General features: G+C 37.4%; 1 protein-coding gene across 1 annotated transcript in view; it reads left to right on the top strand.

The window, feature by feature from the left end:
* Positions 1 to 18,530, top strand: part of DNAH3 (dynein, axonemal, heavy chain 3) — a 56,670-nt gene extending 38,140 nt beyond the window's left edge. Inside the window, exons 41-57 of the mRNA XM_009695521.1 lie at positions 47 to 203; positions 1,137 to 1,280; positions 1,898 to 2,564; positions 2,694 to 2,859; positions 3,190 to 3,406; positions 4,365 to 4,547; positions 5,458 to 5,656; positions 6,542 to 8,683; positions 9,627 to 9,852; positions 10,182 to 10,426; positions 11,868 to 11,984; positions 13,058 to 13,212; positions 13,981 to 14,148; positions 15,594 to 15,736; positions 16,317 to 16,521; positions 17,799 to 17,936; positions 18,119 to 18,530. Of these exons, the coding sequence (XP_009693823.1) occupies positions 47 to 203; positions 1,137 to 1,280; positions 1,898 to 2,564; positions 2,694 to 2,859; positions 3,190 to 3,406; positions 4,365 to 4,547; positions 5,458 to 5,656; positions 6,542 to 8,683; positions 9,627 to 9,852; positions 10,182 to 10,426; positions 11,868 to 11,984; positions 13,058 to 13,212; positions 13,981 to 14,148; positions 15,594 to 15,736; positions 16,317 to 16,521; positions 17,799 to 17,936; positions 18,119 to 18,472 (5,626 nt within the window). The 3' untranslated portion in view covers positions 18,473 to 18,530. The remainder of the gene's footprint in view (positions 1 to 46; positions 204 to 1,136; positions 1,281 to 1,897; positions 2,565 to 2,693; positions 2,860 to 3,189; positions 3,407 to 4,364; positions 4,548 to 5,457; positions 5,657 to 6,541; positions 8,684 to 9,626; positions 9,853 to 10,181; positions 10,427 to 11,867; positions 11,985 to 13,057; positions 13,213 to 13,980; positions 14,149 to 15,593; positions 15,737 to 16,316; positions 16,522 to 17,798; positions 17,937 to 18,118) is intronic.
* Positions 18,531 to 18,566: the final 36 nt, after the last annotated feature.

Below are 18,566 nucleotides of genomic sequence, written 5' to 3'. Positions count from 1 at the left end.
GCAATTTATCTGCAGAAGTTAACTTGTATCTCTTTTCCTTCTTAAGGCTGGGTAAGATGATGGTCCAAGCGACAATGGTGATTTATAAAATGGCGGTTGATAATTTTCTCCCAACTCCTTCAAAATCCCACTATGTCTTTAATCTACGGGATTTTTCCAGGGTTATTAAAGGAGTACTACGCTGTCCACACAGTCATTTGCAAGTAAGTTGTAGTTTAATTATGTTGCTGTAAAAAAAAGCAATGGAAAAAGTAAATTATTTTAATAATATCAGTAAGTAAACATCTCAAAATACATGAACTATGATTTCAATATATTTACAAGATTTAAAATCAGGATAGTCCCTGAATACCTTGTTATATATTTTCCATCTGTCTCTGAAGGAGACAGCTGTCATTTTTGTTAATATTCTTTACGTGTGTGACAGTTGGGCCCCGAGGTCCAAGACCCATCTGGTAAGGCCTGTACATCAAGTCAGACAGTCACTTCTCTTGAACTTGCAAACTATATATACAAAAGAAACAAACGTGGGAAAAGACTCAGTATCTCTCTTTTACAAATGGCAAGCTCATCAGTGAACAAGACTGAATAATTTAACCCTGATTTTGTCTGTTGTCACAGACTACAAATGAATAACGATAGATGTATATGGTTTTCACCCTTCTACTTTTTTCATCCATTTTCAGTAAAATGTCAAGTTAAAGGAGTATTAAAAGTTTTATTTTTGTTGAGGGAATGTTTTTGGTGCAGAATCAGAACAAAACAGCTACAAGCTATTCAGGGGAAACCTTAGCCAGCAACAATTTTGAGCAGGGCTTGGATTAGAGCCCATGAGCTGTATCTTTGAGAGACATTCTTTATGGTGCAAGGGTGGGGAGATTTGATACAGTAGAGAAAAATGCTTTGACGTAAGAGTCCCAGTTTGTATTGGCAGGAAGGACAAGACGGTAACTAGGTGAGGAAGCCAGTTAAATTAGCAGATGCTGAGCCATGTGCTGAATGGCTTGGAGTCGAAAGATTCCCACTGTGTTTAGTACAAGATATAGCAGGGTCCAGATGGACATTTCTATCCTTTTGTTTTTAAACAAATCCTGCCTGAGCTATATTTACCCATTTTCTTATATTTCGATTTTCAGGATGGAGATAAACTGATCAGACTTTGGATTCATGAGGTTTACCGAGTTTTCTATGATCGCTTAGTTGATGAGGAAGACAGAAAGGTATTCTTTCAGATGGTACAAGAGACAACGTCAAATAGCTTCAAGCAGAGCTTTAATAAGGTATTTTCGGGTAATGTGCTGGGACCAAGAATGAGACTGATGCATTTTCAGAAATACTTAGACATTGAGATTACATTAGTATTGGACACATTTGGAATTATTTTGATCAGTGCATTTAAAAAGTATGGATGGTCTTCTATTGAATATTATACATATTCTTAGTCAAGTTAATACAGATTACTTCATATCAGGATGATTCATAACTTCAAAACAATTCTGTGTTGGTACAGAGGACTATCTGGAATAAATTTCTTTTACACAATATTTATCTGTGTTTTTGCTTAAGTTAATATTTGGGTGAGCCAATGGGAGTAGTCGGTACTTTTCTGAGAAGCCTTTTGGGAACTTGTCCTATATTTGACAGCAAAATCTCTCTGTGAAGTATGCATATGTGGAAACTTGCATGTCAGTCTACAGCCTATTTGCCATTTAGGTGTATTTTTTGTGTTTTGTTTTGTTTTGTTTTTTTTTTTCTTCCGACTAAGGTGGTAACGAGACTAGCTAGAAAACAGTGCTTCCCACAGTATTATTACTATGTAGATAAGAATGATTATGACTTTAAGGAAAATAATTCTCTAATAGTTTGAATTTTCTGTTGATTCTTGTTTTTTCCCTAGGTACTGAGTCATCTCTCACCTACTGGAAAAATCTCTGATGATAATATTCGCAGCCTGTTCTTTGGAGACTATTTGAAGCCGGACAGTAAAATTAAAGTGTATGATGAAATCACAGACTTAAAGCAACTGACATCCGTGATGGAATACTACCTTGAGGAATACAACAGTATCAGCAAAGCACCAATGTCCTTAGTCATGTTCAAGTTTGCTATTGAGCATATCTCAAGGATATGCAGGGTATTGAAACAGGATAATGGACATCTGTTGTTGGTGGGGGTTGGCGGAAGTGGTCGACAAAGTGCTACCAAGCTAGCCACCTACATGAATACATTTGAACTCTTTCAAATTGAAATTACAAAGTCCTATGGAATCAGTGAATGGAAAGAAGATGTTAAACAAGTCATGCTGAAAGCAGGTGTTGGTAACAAGAGTATGTCCTTTTTGTTCTGTGATAATCAAATAAAGGATGAAGCATTTGTAGAAGATATCAACATACTTTTAAATACCGGTGATGTGCCTAATATCTTTGCAACAGATGAGAAAGCTGAAATTGTTGAGAAAATGCAAGATGCAGCAAGGATGGAGAACAGGAAAATTGAAGCCACTCCCCTTGCTATGTACAATTTCTTTATTGAAAGAGTGAAGAAAAATTTGCATATTGTCTTAGGTCTGTATACAAAGTTATTTCTTAGAATGTTTTTTCTTAGGCTTAGTTTTTTCTGCTTCCTAACTGCAAACAAACTTAGGTGACAATCATGATAATTTTTTTTTTTAATTATTTTTTTTTATTTTCTAGCCATGAGTCCTATTGGAGATGCATTTCGGAATCGATTACGGATGTTCCCTTCACTGATAAACTGCTGCACCATCGATTGGTTCCACACCTGGCCTACAGATGCTTTGGAAATGGTTGCTAACAAGTTTTTAGAGGATGTTGAACTTGAAGATGACATTAGAAAAGAGTATGAATTTATCTGTCAAGAAACATATGAAACAAATGTTCATCCCCCCTCCCCCTCTTGCCCCCAACATACTTGATCAGGAAGCTGTCCTTATAAATGGACAAAGCTAAGCCAACTCTGGGATTTCAGTACAAGTCAAAGATGCCTAGATACACATATCTGATGTTACTGCAAATCAGGCCACTCTTCGAAAGGAGTCTAAAATTTTTCTTGTAATGGGAAAAAACAATTCTGCCTTCACTAACACTTTCATAAGCTTAGAGTAACTTCCTCATAATTAACATAAAGACAGATTGTATTTTTATAGTAACATGGAAAAATTTTCTCTAGGGTTGTGTCAATGTGCAGATACTTCCAAGAAAGTGTGAGAGAGCTCTCCATCAGCTATTACGCTACACTGCGAAGACACAACTATGTGACACCAACTTCATACTTAGAAGTGATTCTTACCTTTAAGACTCTGCTGAATAGCAAAAGGCAAGAAGTTGACATGATGAGAACTCGTTATCTTATGGGACTTCAAAAACTTGACTTTGCATCTTCACAAGTAGGTTTCAGATGAAAACACTGAATATGTGCCATATGCATACTTTAGTATGGGGTCTGTATAAACTGATTAAAACTTACAAAAATAAAACTTATTAAATTCCCTCTTCACTATATTCATGATGCTATTGGTAATCTTCTGTAGAAAGCCAGCGGGGAAAGTTAGTTTACTGCTTGGTCATTTTAAGAAATTGTGGTATGTAAGTTCAGATTATAGCACTTAATAGAAAGCTAAATGAAATTGTTGGTACTCATTAAATGTTAAAGGAATAAACCATACAAATTTAATTATTTTCTCAAAACCTTATATGGAAAATCCATGCCTCGGCATCCTAGTACCCATTACCCTTTTCAAAATAGGAGAGAAGTTGGAGAATGTTGTAAGACAATAATAAACATTAATTCCTGAGTAGATTCTCAGTAGGAAATTGATCGGGTTCTAGGTAAATAACCCCCTTTTCAGCCCATATGATCCAGGGATTGATCTTTCCAAGATGCAAAGTAAAAGGGCTTCCAGATAGTTGCTGGATGAAGAAGAACATCCAGTTTGCAGCTGTTGCTGTCACTAATTCTGTGTTTGCTTCCAAGTTTCTCTTGGATTTTGTTTTCCACCTGTGCAATAAAGGATTATTTGGGGTTCCATAAACTGAAACTGACTGTGAGGAAAGAAATACAATTAACCCATTTATGTCTCATTATTTAAATTAAGTGGATCATAAAAAAGCAAGCATATTGCATGGATGATAAAAACAATCCTTCTTAAAAATCTACTCACTTAAATAAAACAGCTTTTAGTAAAAATAGTCTGGAGAACTATTTTAATAATTATTTAGATCAAATGTCCCTTTTTAGATTGTATTAATATAGTGTCTTCTGATCTTTCTTCCAAACACATCAAGATATGAAATGCATGCAATGTTTACACAATTTTTTTCTTGATTTCCTATTATGTTCATCAGGTTGCAGAGATGCAGAAAGAACTGACTGCCCTTCATCCTGAATTGATTCGAACTTCTGCAGAAACAGACAAAATGATGATCCAGATTGAAAAGGAAACAGCTGAAGTAGATGCAAAGAAGGAACTAGTGTCAGCAGATGAAAAAGAAGCCAATGAAGCAACAGCTGTTGCTAAAGCTATTAAGGTAGTGTACAGGGGCTTGAGCCTGGAGCATGATGGGTTCCAAGTCTTCCCAAGTAAATGGGAATTGTGATGATGTGTTAATGGGATGATCCAAGCTCTTAAAGTGATAAAGTTGCAAGGGATGATGAATGACATGTTCCTAATATAAACAAGGTAAATTTTGGCTGTTTGGAGTATGACACTATCTCACAGTGCTGCATAGCTTCCCTTTCTAGTTCACATCCCAAAAGCTGTATAGCTGTTATTTCTATACTAATATATTCTCCATCTCAACAGATTGAGTAATGAGGTTATACTGTTTCCAGGCCTAAAGACAGTTCGTTTAGAGTTAGCTGAGGTAATTTGGCATAGCACTGCATAGAGCCGTATTAGGCATAACCTAAGAGGTATTGCCATAGCCAGATGTCTGTAGCACAGAATTTCCCGTGGGAAGCTGCAGGATTCCTCAACATATATATATATTTTATTTTTATTTTTGTAACTAGTTGGAAATGTCAGTAATAGGTAAGACAGATAATTACTGAGATGTGAGTACATGACAAAGACAGACACAGTATGTATTTTTTACCTGATCAGCACCATAAGATTTAACTAAGAACAACTGTATCTAACCCATATTTTAATTCTCCTTGTCAGACCAGAGAGACTTTGATCCTGAGAGCTTGTCTGGCTTTTTCAGCTATCAGTTCAGCTTATGGAAGCTACTGATTTCTCTACAAACCTTCCCTCTTTAAACTGTGTAGGCAAATTATGAAAGTAGTTTTCTCTCCAACACAATGTTGTGAAGAATCTTTTTATTATGTACTTACAAGCAGAGAAAGTTCTCTGAGGCTGTGGTATAGTGGGGTAATCAGGTTGCAGCCCTGGTATCGTATGAAGGTTTACAGGCTTCTGCCCCAATGTCTTAACAGGATGAATGTGAAGGAGACCTTGCCGAGGCCATGCCAGCTTTGGAGGCAGCACTTGCAGCTCTTGATACCCTGAATCCTTCAGACATCTCTCTTGTGAAATCCATGCAGAATCCACCTGGTCCTGTTAAGCTTGTCATGGAGAGTATCTGTGTCATGAAGGGAATTAAACCAGAGAGAAAGCCTGATCCAAGTGGCAGTGGTAATGATACAGTATTTGTTATCCCTGCCCTAGAAATCCTTGGGGTACTGCTGCATGAATGCAGCCATGTGCACTAAAAGTGCATTTTGCTAGCAATGACTTATAACTACACTGAATAGCTAAGAGCTGCTTTTGCCATACTGCCTTTGCTTGACATTGTTGTACAAGCTTTGTAAATATGATCCCAGTCACCAGCACAAAGTCATCTGTTCAACTTGCTTTGACCCAATCTTGAGATTTGCACTGCCTTGAAGAAATCCAGGAGCTGGAGATGTGCTGTGCACTGTTCTCCTGTATTTTCCCCTCTAATCCCTGCTACTAAACTTTGTCAGTTATGCTGGGAGACAGAATTCTAGCTATAACCCTGCCATAGGTAATTATTCTAACAAGCTGTTTCTGTGTGGTTTATGTTGTTGTTGTGGGATTGCACAGGATTTGCAAGGTAGGAGATGAAATAGAACTTTTTCTTTCACTTTTTTCTACTTTATGCCCCCACAGTTCAACTTTTCATAACTGAAAATAAGAATTCTATAAATGTCTTTCATCCAAAACTCTTATCTAGATTAGGAAGGAAAGCTTTCACATAGTTACTGATTTATATAATAAACTATGCTAAGAAAGACTGTATAGTAATTTTTCTCCCTCATTTTGCTTGGTTGATTTAGAATTAATATGTAATTAATAAATACAACATAGGTTAGTGATGCTGAAGTTCCTGTCTGAATTTCTTTTGGTAATGATTTTCCCAAACTAGTTAACAGTGGTTGCATAGTAAAATTCAGTTGCAAAATCATTTATGTTAATTCTTCATATTATGTTTCAAGTATTTTTTTCAGTTTGAACATGCATTTTTTTAGCCTGATTCTAGTATTATTTGCAATATAGGTAAAATGCTAGAAGACTACTGGGGGCCATCCAGAAAAATTCTTGGAGATCTGAAATTCCTTGAGAGCTTAAAGACGTATGACAAGGATAATATTCCTCCTGCTATAGTGAAGAGAATTAGAGAGAGGTTTATTGATCACCCAGATTTTCAGCCAGCTGTCATAAAAAATGTCTCATCTGCCTGTGAAGGTCTATGCAAGTGGGTGCGAGCCATGGAGGTATACGACCGTGTTGCAAAAGTGGTTGCCCCAAAGCGCGAACGTTTGAGAGCTGCAGAAGGATTACTGGACGTTCAAATGCAGAAGCTAAAAACAAAACAAGCAGAACTTAAGGAGGTAGTTGATCACCTCCAGGCTTTGAATGATGAGTTTGACAACATGAATGACCGGAAGAGAGAATTAGAAAATAATATTGAACTCTGTTCACAAAAGCTTGTGAGAGCTGAACAGCTAATTAGTGGTCTTGGCGGAGAGAAAGATAGGTGGACAGAAGCTGCACGATTATTAGGAATTCGGTACTTAGACCTTATAGGAGATGTGTTGTTATCGTCAGGAACTGTGGCTTATTTGGGCGCCTTTACTGTCGATTACCGCCTAAAATGTCAAAAGCAATGGCAAGTCCTGTGCAATGAAAAGAACATACCGTGCTCCAATGATTTTAGCTTAAGCAATACGTTAGGGGATCCAGTCAAAATCCATGCATGGCAGATTGCTGGATTACCAGTTGATTCTTTTTCCATTGACAATGGCATAATTATTTCTAACTCAAGAAGATGGGCTTTAATGATAGATCCTCAAAGGCAAGCTAACAAGTGGGTAAAAAATATGGAGAAAGTTAACAGGCTGTCAGTTATCAAATTATCTGACACACATTATGTGAGCACATTAGAAAATGCTATTCAGCTTGGAACACCAGTTTTGCTAGAAAATATTGGTGAAGAACTAGATGCTTTCTTAGAACCCATTTTATTAAAGCTAACATTCAAACAACAAGGAGTAGAATATATGAAATTAGGGGAAAAGATAATTGAATATTCAAAAGATTTCAGGTTTTACATAACAACTTGCTTAAGAAATCCTCATTATCTTCCTGAAGTGGCTGTGAAAGTTTGTCTACTCAACTTCATGATTACACCTTTGGGTCTTCAGGACCAGCTTCTTGGAATTGTAGCTGCAGAGGAAAAGCCTGAGCTAGAAGAAAAGAAAAATAATCTGATTATAGAAAGCGCAGCCAACAAGAAACAACTAAAGGAAATAGAAGATCAAATCCTGGAGATCCTTTCCAATTCAGAAGGAAACATCTTAGAAGATGAAACAGCAATTAATATTTTGTCTTCATCCAAAGAGTTATCTGAAGAAATCTCTGAAAAGCAAAAAATTTCCTCTGTAACTGAGATGCAAATAGATTCTACTCGAATGGGGTATAAGCCAGTTGCTATTCATTCAGCTATTGTCTTCTTCTGCATCTCTGATCTGGCAAATATTGAACCTATGTACCAGTATTCATTGATTTGGTTCATTAATTTGTATGTTCAATCTATTGCTAAAAGCAAAAAGAGTGAAGATCTAGAAGAGAGAATTAAAAATATAACTGAGCATTTCACAATAAGCATCTACAATAATGTCTGTCGTTCGCTGTTTGAAAAGGATAAGCTGTTATTCTCCTTCCTTCTGACAGTAGGCATTATGAAAGGAAAAGACAAAATAGATGATGAGGTTTGGCATTTCCTACTGACAGGAGGTGTTGCTCTTGATAATCCTCACCCCAATCCAGCTCCAGATTGGCTATCTGACAAATCATGGGCTGAGCTCGTACGTGCATCTAGTCTCACAAACCTCCAAGGATTAATGGAACATGTAAGAGAGAATTTTTCAAAGTGGAAACTAGTATATGACTCTGTAAGACCCCATGAAGAAGCCTTCCCAGATGGGTGGAACACACTGATGGGCTTAGATCGCATGGTTATTCTCAGATGTTTGAGACCTGACAAAATTATTCTGGCAGTGCAGGAGTTCATTGTGGAAAATATGGGAAGAACATTTGTTGAATCACCTACTTTTGATCTTGGAAGAAGTTACAGTGATTCAAATTGTTGTACCCCTTTGATTTTTGTATTATCACCAGGTGCTGATCCTATGGCAGGTGAGATTGGAATTAAAGAAATCTTTTTTTATCTGGTTAAGTGTCACTGAGTGTGACTATACTGATAATAATGTAGGCCCCTTAATTTGATCTTTGAAGTGTCTTTAAAGTACAATACAGCAATGATGGCATATCAAGCATTTGCATCTGCCCTTGTATAGACAAAGAGAGTGGAATGATGAATGTAGTGGTGATGAAATGTCTAGGTTTCTGGGCAGCAATTTAGGGATCTAACAGCTTGTAACATCCAGACCAGTTTATAATTGATGCTTGCATTACAATTCTTTCAGTGGTGTTTGGGACTTGCCCCGGTCTTTGTTGCAACCCCTCCTCCCGAAAGTTTCCTCCCTCTCAGTTACTAATTAAATGGTACATATGACCACGCTTAAAACCACATCTGTTAAATGTCCTTTAAAGAATAACCACCTAGATTATTTTTAAACCTGGTTTTCTGCCAAAAGAATTGTAATGTGGAGCCATACCGTAAGGATGTATTTCCAGGAGGTACTGGTTTTGATGGCAAAGCTGGAGGGTTATTTTTAACTGGATCTAAAGATCCAATTTACAGCTCTAACCCCCACAAACAATTGTACCCATGCAACAAAGAGAATAGAGAGCTGTAGTACAGGCTGGAACTGAGCACTTAGGGCTAAAGGAGAGGACAGGCATTTAACCTGGCTAGTTTTTTGTTTGTTTTGTTGTTGGGTTTTTTTTTTAGTATTACTTTATACACCTAAATTTAGCATATGCCTCAAACTCGATGACTGGTACAGCATTTGATACTACTTCTAGGTTGTTGAGGTTTGGGGTTTTTTTAAATTGAATAAAATATTTGTTGACTTTTGCCCTTTTAATTACTTTTTACATTATAAAAATGGATATAACATATATCGACTTTCTAATAGACTGTCTTTGTTTGTATGTGTGAAACTTGCCATCATAGGTTTGCTAAAATTTGCTGATGATGTTGGCATGGGAGGCGCAAGCTTTCAAACTATTTCGCTTGGACAGGGACAGGGACCAATAGCAGCAAAAATGATTTATCAGGCTATTACTGATGGAACCTGGGTAGTGTTACAAAACTGCCATCTTGCAACTAGCTGGATGCCTGCTTTGGAAAAAATCTGCGAGGAAGTCATACTGCCTGAGAATACCAATGATAAGTTCAGGTAGGAGTTTTAATACTTTGCTCTTTTTAGTGGGAGTATTTCTTGTTTGCTGAAGACACTAGTAAAAAGAAATTAAATTTTGTTTGTGTGAACAACAAAGTATAACATTCATATCATTTATGTGCAGTGATAAAATAATGATTCCTAATTAGGATGTTACCTTTTCTACCTGTCTAATATAATCCACTTTATGCCTCCATTTTAGAACAAATTTAGATGTTATCATTATAGTTAAGCAAGTAATAAAACCTAGTCTTCTGCAGAACCATACTGAGGATTTGTCAATGTTGATGATTTTTTGATAATGTGCTTTTTAAAATTCTTTTCAGGTTGTGGTTAACTAGTTATCCATCAGAAAAGTTTCCTGTTAGTATCCTCCAGAATGGCATTAAAATGACGAATGAGCCTCCGAAAGGAGTTAGAGTGAACCTTCTTCGATCATACCTTAATGACCCCATCTCCAACCCTGTGTTCTTTAGCAGTTGCCAAAAGCCAGAAATGTGGCAAAAGCTGCTGTTTGGCCTTTGCTTTTTTCATGCTATTGTGCAGGAAAGGAGAAACTTTGGCCCACTGGGTAAGGTTTAGATTATTTTGCAGGTTGTTTAAAAAAGATTAGTAGTTTTGAAATGTATTATTGGAGCCTCTCTGTAAAAAGGCAGTATTGCTGTTAGCAACAATTACAAGAGTGCAATCTGTATTGCACAGAGCGTAATGAAGTTTAAAAGCTGTTATTTGCGGGGATTCTTAATCAGGCAAAGCTACTCTTGAAGCTACTAGAAGCGTTACCCTGGGGGAGGACTAGAAAGTACCAGTTTTCCAAGTAAATATATTATACAGTAGTTACCTTAAATTATAGTTTACTAAATTATTATTTTATTACTGTAGTTCTTACCATCAAATCCAGTTCCACTTTAAATTTTCATAGTTAAAGATTTGTCTTCTTCAATTCCGCTTTTATTATTTATGTGTATACTTCATTTTATCAAAGCTAGTGCATATGTTTATTTGGTGTGAAACGAATTTATGTAGCTGCAGTGTGTTTTTCATAACATAGCAATGAAAAGATATGTATTAGTAAGATTTGTGCTTCAGCTTTTTCTATAATCTTGAAATATTTTGAAAACTATATAGAATTTCTACATAAAATGTAAAAATGTATGGAATTATAGATTCTATTTTTATAATTAGATAAAATTTATGCTCTCCACTGGTATACTTGAAGTTCTCACCCTTCCATTCTGACTGAGACTGTCTTTGTTATAATAGGTTACTGTGTTGAAGTGTTATATTTTGACTGAGAGCCACTGTCCTTATTTTAATAGTCAGCTGTTTAAATAAACACTAGACTGCCAGTGCGAAGATACTCATTTATTGCTTTAAAGTAAAAATACAATTTTTGTAAGTGACAAAGAAGTCATTTTCAAAAGCAACATCTACTGCTTAATGTGACCAGCTGTCTCAGGGAAGGACAGTTGCAGCCGTAGCCCTATTTTTCGGTTAGCAGTAGGAATATAGATTTTCTGAAGGATTCTCTTATCTGGAGTATACTCCTGTGTGTTTGGGTTTTTTTATTGCACTGTTACTCTGAATGTCATATACAAACAGCATTAATAGATGGGCAGGTTGATTAAAAATTAAAATCAATCAATGAATTAAAACTCCTGTTCTCATCATCTCCAGATAGCAAAAGATTAGCTGAAAGTACTGAGCAGGTCTGTGTTCTGCTTAAGGTAAAATACAATTTTTCAGGAGTGTGTGATGCCAAAATGCCTGTGCTTATGTTTTAACCATATAGAATGATGGTAATAGTGCCTTAGGATACAATATTGTTATGGAGTCATACTTTCCCTTGTGCAATAAACAGCCTGGTAAATTCCAGGGCTGCTTCTAAGTACTGTCTGGCAGCTGTTACCTTCAGCTCTGTACTAGCAGTATAGTACCGATACTATCATTTCCTAAGCCTGGTTATTAGTACAGTGCACCATTGCCCTCTATATCTTTTCTGAATTGAACAGGTTGGAATATTCCATATGAATTCAATGAATCTGACCTCAGAATCAGTATGCAACAGATCCAGATGTTTCTGAATGAATATGAAGAAATCCCATTTGAAGCTCTGACATATCTAACAGGTACAGGCATTACACCCTGTCACATGTGTTAACTTTGCTAGGCACTTTCAGCTGGTACAGTGCTAAACTGATGAGTTCTTGACAAATTGAGTGGATTCCATTCAGGTTTACTTTCTGGGCCTTCCACGTACAGACAAGTTGGACGCCAAACCCTCAGATGTCATTGCTATCTTGGCTCATACATAGCTAGAGGAATTACTAATGGTCCAGCAAAACCTCCTGGTCTTCATTTCTTATACATCTAATAAAAATATCAATGGCCTCTGTTTCACCTTAGCTGATCAATATGATCCTGACACAGTAAGCGTTGGCAGTTTACCAGAGGATGTGATAATACTCATCAGTTTAAAGCAGGAGGTGTTGACCTGTATAAGTAACTTGGTTGCTGTGGCTATTCAGTTCTCTTTCTCCAGAAAGACAGCTGCTGCTTGGCATTTCCTTTGTCAACCTTATAAAGATCATTCCTCATTTTTGCTAATATTATGATTAGCTTTATGAAAAATAATTTTGGGAGTCAGGATTAAAGTAGTAACTGTGAGCTTTTAGCTGTTTTCTGTACTTCATATCAGTGTAAACCTTCCCTCACTACTCACCCATTACCTAAATCTCTCCAACCCCTTCTGCACAGGGGTATTGCATATTTGTGATCCTTTGTTTTCTGCTGTATACATGCATACTCAGGTTAAGTTTGCATGAAAGGAACAAGACAAGGATCAGCTATATAGCACTGTTCAGATTTTGACAGTTGTAAAAATTCTTATGAGAATTTCAAGCAAAAGAGCTGTCATTTAAAACATGAGATTATTTACTGTGGCATGAGTAGCGGTTTCTCAGACCAACTCCTAGTGTTCCTTAAACCTTTCATCATCGAGACACGCAAATTTGGCCCACAGTTCCAAAGGTGTTAAAGTGCCTAATTTCCATTGAATCAATTGAAGTATAGGACCTAAAAATTGTTGAAGATCTGGAGCTTCAGAACTTCAACTTACTGGAGCTATACATGATTGCAAAACAATTTTTATCTGTTCATTAACTTTCAATTTTTAATCCTGGTTTTCTTTGTCCTTTCCCAGGGGAATGTAACTATGGAGGCAGAGTAACAGATGATAAAGACAGGCGTCTTCTCCTGTCCCTTCTTTCCATAGTCTATAGCAAGGATATCGAGCAGGACAAGTACATGCTTGCAGCTGGAGATGACTACTACATACCACCACATGGTCCATATGAGGTGAGAAGATAACAGATGTAAATTCTCTCTGAGTTATTGGGAAAAACCTTATCTACAGTGTACTTTGATATGCTGAATACAACAAATAGAAAATAAAAACCGTAAGATCACAAAGCCATGCCAGCATATATCTTATATATGAAATATGAATCTGGTACTTAATATCTAACACACCCCAATAGAGATGTAGTGATCATCCAATATTCTGATGTTTGTTGATGCAAAGAGCCACCCTTGTGCAGGTTTCCAGTACAGTTCTAGAAAGCCAATAGGAGTCAGGCTTCAGGAATTTACAGGGTACTTCTGCACCCTCTTGCAACTACTTTTGCTTTGAAAGCAGTGATCAGGATGAGGAAGTGGAATGGCAGGTATATACTCGATTTTCATCCCCTTTTTCCCTTCCAACAACTGCGTAGAGATAATGAACATGCTCAAATCCCACCTATTTGATAGCCTGCAGTTGTAGGGGCATACAGCATCCTACCCTCTTCTGTGACTCCTACCAGCACTCCTTGTATATTTCTGGTGTACATTTCTTTCTCTTGCTTTCTCTTGCTACTTACATGAGGGTGGTAAGAACAACTCCTCAGTGAGCCTTTGAATCATTCAAAACTTTTATATTTGAGGACTAAGTCAATTCCTGGATGCGCTTAACTGGGAACTAATGTGTTTGATTGCAAATGGGAAGGTTCTGCCCAAGTTGGGTTTACCGATCATTTATGAATACAGCACTGTATGATTTCTAGTATCTGAATGTTTCTTTCACAGTCTTACATTGAATACATACAAAGTTTACCAATTACAACACACCCTGAAGTGTTTGGACTTCATGAAAATGCAGACATCACCAAGGATAACCAGGAGACTAACCAGCTTTTCCATGGAGTGCTCCTGACTTTGCCTAGAGAAGCAGGGGGAGGTGGCAAATCCCCTCAGGTAACTGGGGAAGAAAAAACAACTTGCACTCTGGAAAGGTGCCCTTTCCTGTCGTGCCCTATGTCTCGGAGTAATCCAACACCTCTCATGACATGATTCTGTCACTGGGAGTAGATGCAAATGTCCCTGTAGAGAAGCAGACAGATTTGGCATAGAAGAACCTTTAAAGATGGAAGGTACCCAAATGACTTTGAATTATAATAGGTTAATACCACACAACCCCACCTGGTGAATTAGAACATACAGTTTGAATAAGAAGGTTTCTTTCATATTTCATGTTTTAAAATAACAGTGAAGTGCTTCACTTCAGTCACAAATTGTATCTAGAGCACAGTTAACAATCACAGTTGGTAAAGCACCTCAGATCACATGCATCTCTAGACAATTTTAAAGTATGACATTTAATTCCAGTCTACAAATTCCAATGATGGAGGTTCATGGACTGGCCTGACTTCATCCTACAGTAGCTGTATGACCATTCCTGCCATTCTCACTAGGGGACAGACTCCAGAGTGCCACAAAATTATCAAGTCGTTCAGCCACCAGGCAAGCAATATAAGCCCATTAGAGGCAAAAGTTGTGCTCCTGGTGAAGTCTGTGCTATAATGGCACTTCCAGTCTGTTATTATTCATTGAATGCTTGGTTTTTAAGATACGATTTTCTGCTTCCTGTTGGCTGCTTCACTTTCTACAGTCCCAAACATGCAACTATGCTTGACTTGTGTGGCACAAAGAAAGGGGGCAGTTTGGCAGAATGGAATCACTTGGAGACAGACCTCACTGTCATCTACCTCTCGTGGGACCTAGTTGTGAAGATGCTGGGAATTTCTTTCCTTCATCCTGTCCTGGCAGCTCAGGTTACTCAGGCCAAATCCATGCCCCTTTGAGGCACAGATAAAGGACCTTTCAAGCCCCTCAGATTTGACATCCTATATTTTATACACAAGTGGATTCTTGAAAAGTGGAATCGATGGAGCCTTATTTCCTGCAGGGTTGTCTAGTGATCATATTCTCTGATGTCTGCTATGCTGTAAGTAAAGATTCTGTTGTGGCTGGGGTATTCATATGGTCTTACTATCATTTTCCCCATGCTGCATGCTTTGTCTTTTCCTTCATTGTGGCAGTAGTAGGGTTATGCGTGTCTGCCCTGATGCCTGTTGCCTTAGAAATTGCCTAAAACCTTTTTGCAAATTAAACTGAAATTACTAACAAATTTAGAATTATTGAGAAGGGAAAAGGAGCAAGCAGGCACATGCAGAGACAAACAGGATGATGCACAAAGAGAGTAAGAGCATGTAAGCATTATTTCTTTAAGAAAATGGACTAAAATACCTATGTGGTTATACAGAAAAAATAGAAAATCTATAGTGTTTTTGTAGAATTCATTGAAAGAAAATAGGTGAAAAAAGGGGAATTCCTTATTCATTGCAAACTTGTGATTTCAGGAAACTGTCGAAGATTTGGTGCAGGACATCCTATCCAAATTACCAAGTGGCTTTGATGTTAAAGAGGTTATGAAGCTATACCCAGTACTTTATGAAGAGTCCATGAATACAGTTCTTAGGCAAGAACTAATTCGATTTAACAGGTATGGCTCAGTGTTTTGTGTAGCACTACTAATACTGAAATATGCTTGTGTTCATCAGTGCTAGTCACTCACAAGCCTTAAACAGTTATAAGCCTTTTACAATACATTGTTCTTAACATGATAGATTCTGCTTTGGATGAACATTTAAAAGACTTGAAAGCTGCAGCTGACTACCTGAATATAGAAATAGTACCTATATTCTTGCCATATGAACTTAAATCAGATTTGAGTCTGTTGTGTTGAGGTAGGGCAGCCTACTTTATTCTTTTTAAGTCATACCCAGGCCCCAACATTCACAGCACACTACATTAATTAGCGTTACAACCTTTAAAGCACTTGTCACTTCACTTCCCTTGTCTAGAATGGGAATTTTCACTGTCTTTCATTTCTGTGTGTGTTTTTTCTTTGTTTGCATTTCTGCTGTTAAGTAAGAGTTTTGGTAACTACAGGTGAGATAAGGAATTTCTGACAGGATATTTACCAGCTTTGATTGGCCCTTCATTCAAGTTGGACTCAGAGGTCTTTAGCCAGATAGTAAGAAGCAGATAATGAGATGACAATTTCTTTGTTTCATCTGAAGGCTTACTGAAGTTGTTCGGAGCAGCCTCATTAATTTAAGCAAAGCCATTAAAGGCCAAGTGTTGATGTCATCTGAACTTGAAGATGTTTTCAACAGCATGCTAATGGGAAAAGTACCATCAGTGTGGGCTGCCAAATCCTATCCATCACTGAAGTCACTGGGAAGTTATGTATCTGATCTCCTCTGTCGTTTGGACTTCTTGCAGGTATGTGAAAATGAGACTGACAGGTCTAAGGACTCAGTAGTTGAAAGCCGAATGGGTAAAATGTGTATCAGTACTGTCCTCTCTCAGCAGTGCCCTTATAGCTCCAGACTGTGAACTACTTGCACATACTCGTGACCAAATGTACACTGCATTAACAGCATTGAAATTAGCTGGGCAATTGCTCAGCAAGGTGAGCTGGGAGTATAATCCTTTGGTGCTAATCCAGTGCTGCATTTGGTAGTTTCCATTTTTCTGTTTCTAGAAGATGCATTTTACTTTGCATTGATGTCTTAATGACTTTCCTGCTCAAAGGACACTAAGCCAGGTGTGAGACTGCTTTAGAAACAGTGCATAACAGACACTATTAAATTTTATATATGTGACACTCTATCTTTTTCACATTTAATAAAAAGTAACACCACTTCCACACACTTTTTGAACAAGCTGTTTTATTTACTCACCCTTCCATTATTTCCCTTGCATTCTTAGTGCTCTCTTTGATTACTTAAAATTTTAGATGTACCTTAAATAGCTGAGGTACTGAAATGTAGTGGAACCCCATACAAGTCTGGGGAGGAGAAAGCTAAAAAGAAGTATCTGAAAAATTTGTATAAGCAGCAGGTTTCCTGTTTGCTGGATGAGGGTACCATATGGGCTTCTTTTGACTCCAAATGGCTTAGAGAAGCATAGGAACATTCTGCCCTTGCCTTGTTTTTCCTACTGCTGTTGTGATATCCAACAAAGATACTGGCCCAAGATCTCCTTGTCTGGCATCTTTGTACTGGAATGATTTCCTCTACTAGAATCTGATGTGTTAGCTGTAGTGAGTGCCCTCACAGTGATCGGTGAAGATACTGTGTAAGAAAATTTGGCCTTTTTTCATGTTAGGAGATTGGTGTTTACAAGACTGTAGAAGAGGGTGTACTGATAAAAGTGTCCAAATTCAATCATTTTTCTTTTTTTTTTTTTTGCTGGCTAGTATCTAGACTTACCGAAGTATGCTTATGCTACTTTCTGAAATTTCTTTCTCAGCAGCACTGAGTTCTGGTTGTTTCAGAATGAGGGATTATTTTTTGTTGTCATCATAAAAAACTGAATTCTGTGATTTGTTGTCTCTGAAAAATACAGAACTAATGGTAGTATCCAGAGGGTCCCAACAAGGTTTAGATCTCATGCTGTTTGAGTGTATCTGAAAAGACATCCCTTTTCTGGTGAATTGGCACAGTAAAGGCACAAATGTATTTTTTCTTACATTTGTTTTTTCTCCCCATATTCAGGATTGGGTCATCAATGGGCAACCCACAGTCTTTTGGCTTTCAGGATTCTTCTTCACTCAGTCTTTTTTGACCGGTGTTTTACAAAACTATGCCAGAAAATACACCATTCCAATTGACCATATTGGATTTGAATTTGAGGTAAGAAAATGCAGAGGAATTTTGTTTTTCTTGAACAGCTTGAAACATGTTCTGGGGCAGCAAGGAATAGAGTTTTCAAATGAAAAGAAATTTTATTTAAAGGAGCAATTTCAGACTATCACTTATAGGATTTAATATACTCCAGATAAAAATAAAATCAAGCAATGGTTTAATCATTCTAGGTCATGAAACAGGAGCACACAATGGAGAAAACGCCAGAAGATGGAGCTTATGTGCGAGGTCTTTTTTTGGAAGGTGCACGATGGGATAGAGAATCCTTGGTAATTGGAGAATCACTTCCAAAAATCCTTTACGATTCTTTGCCCATAATTTGGCTGAAACCTGGAGAAAGTTCCAGATTTCTTCATATGAACATCTATTCGTGCCCTGTATACAAGACAAGTGCAAGAAGAGGTGTCTTATCCACTACTGGCCACTCAACCAACTATGTTCTCTCAATTGAACTCCCTTCAGACAAGCCGCAGAAACATTGGATAAATCGAGGTGTGGCAGCACTATGCCAGTTAGACGACTGAGAGTAGTATGCAGGTCAAACCACTTGTATTTCGTTATTAAAAGGTATACTTTTCTCCCCAATGGCTGCAATTTTTTTTTTTTTTTATATTGGGA

The sequence above is a fragment of the Cariama cristata genome, unplaced genomic scaffold (assembly GCF_000690535.1).
Source record: "Cariama cristata isolate BGI_N322 unplaced genomic scaffold, ASM69053v1 scaffold5512, whole genome shotgun sequence".
NCBI classification, from domain to species: Eukaryota; Metazoa; Chordata; class Aves; order Cariamiformes; family Cariamidae; genus Cariama; species Cariama cristata.
This window is presented reverse-complemented; position numbering and strand designations above follow the sequence as displayed.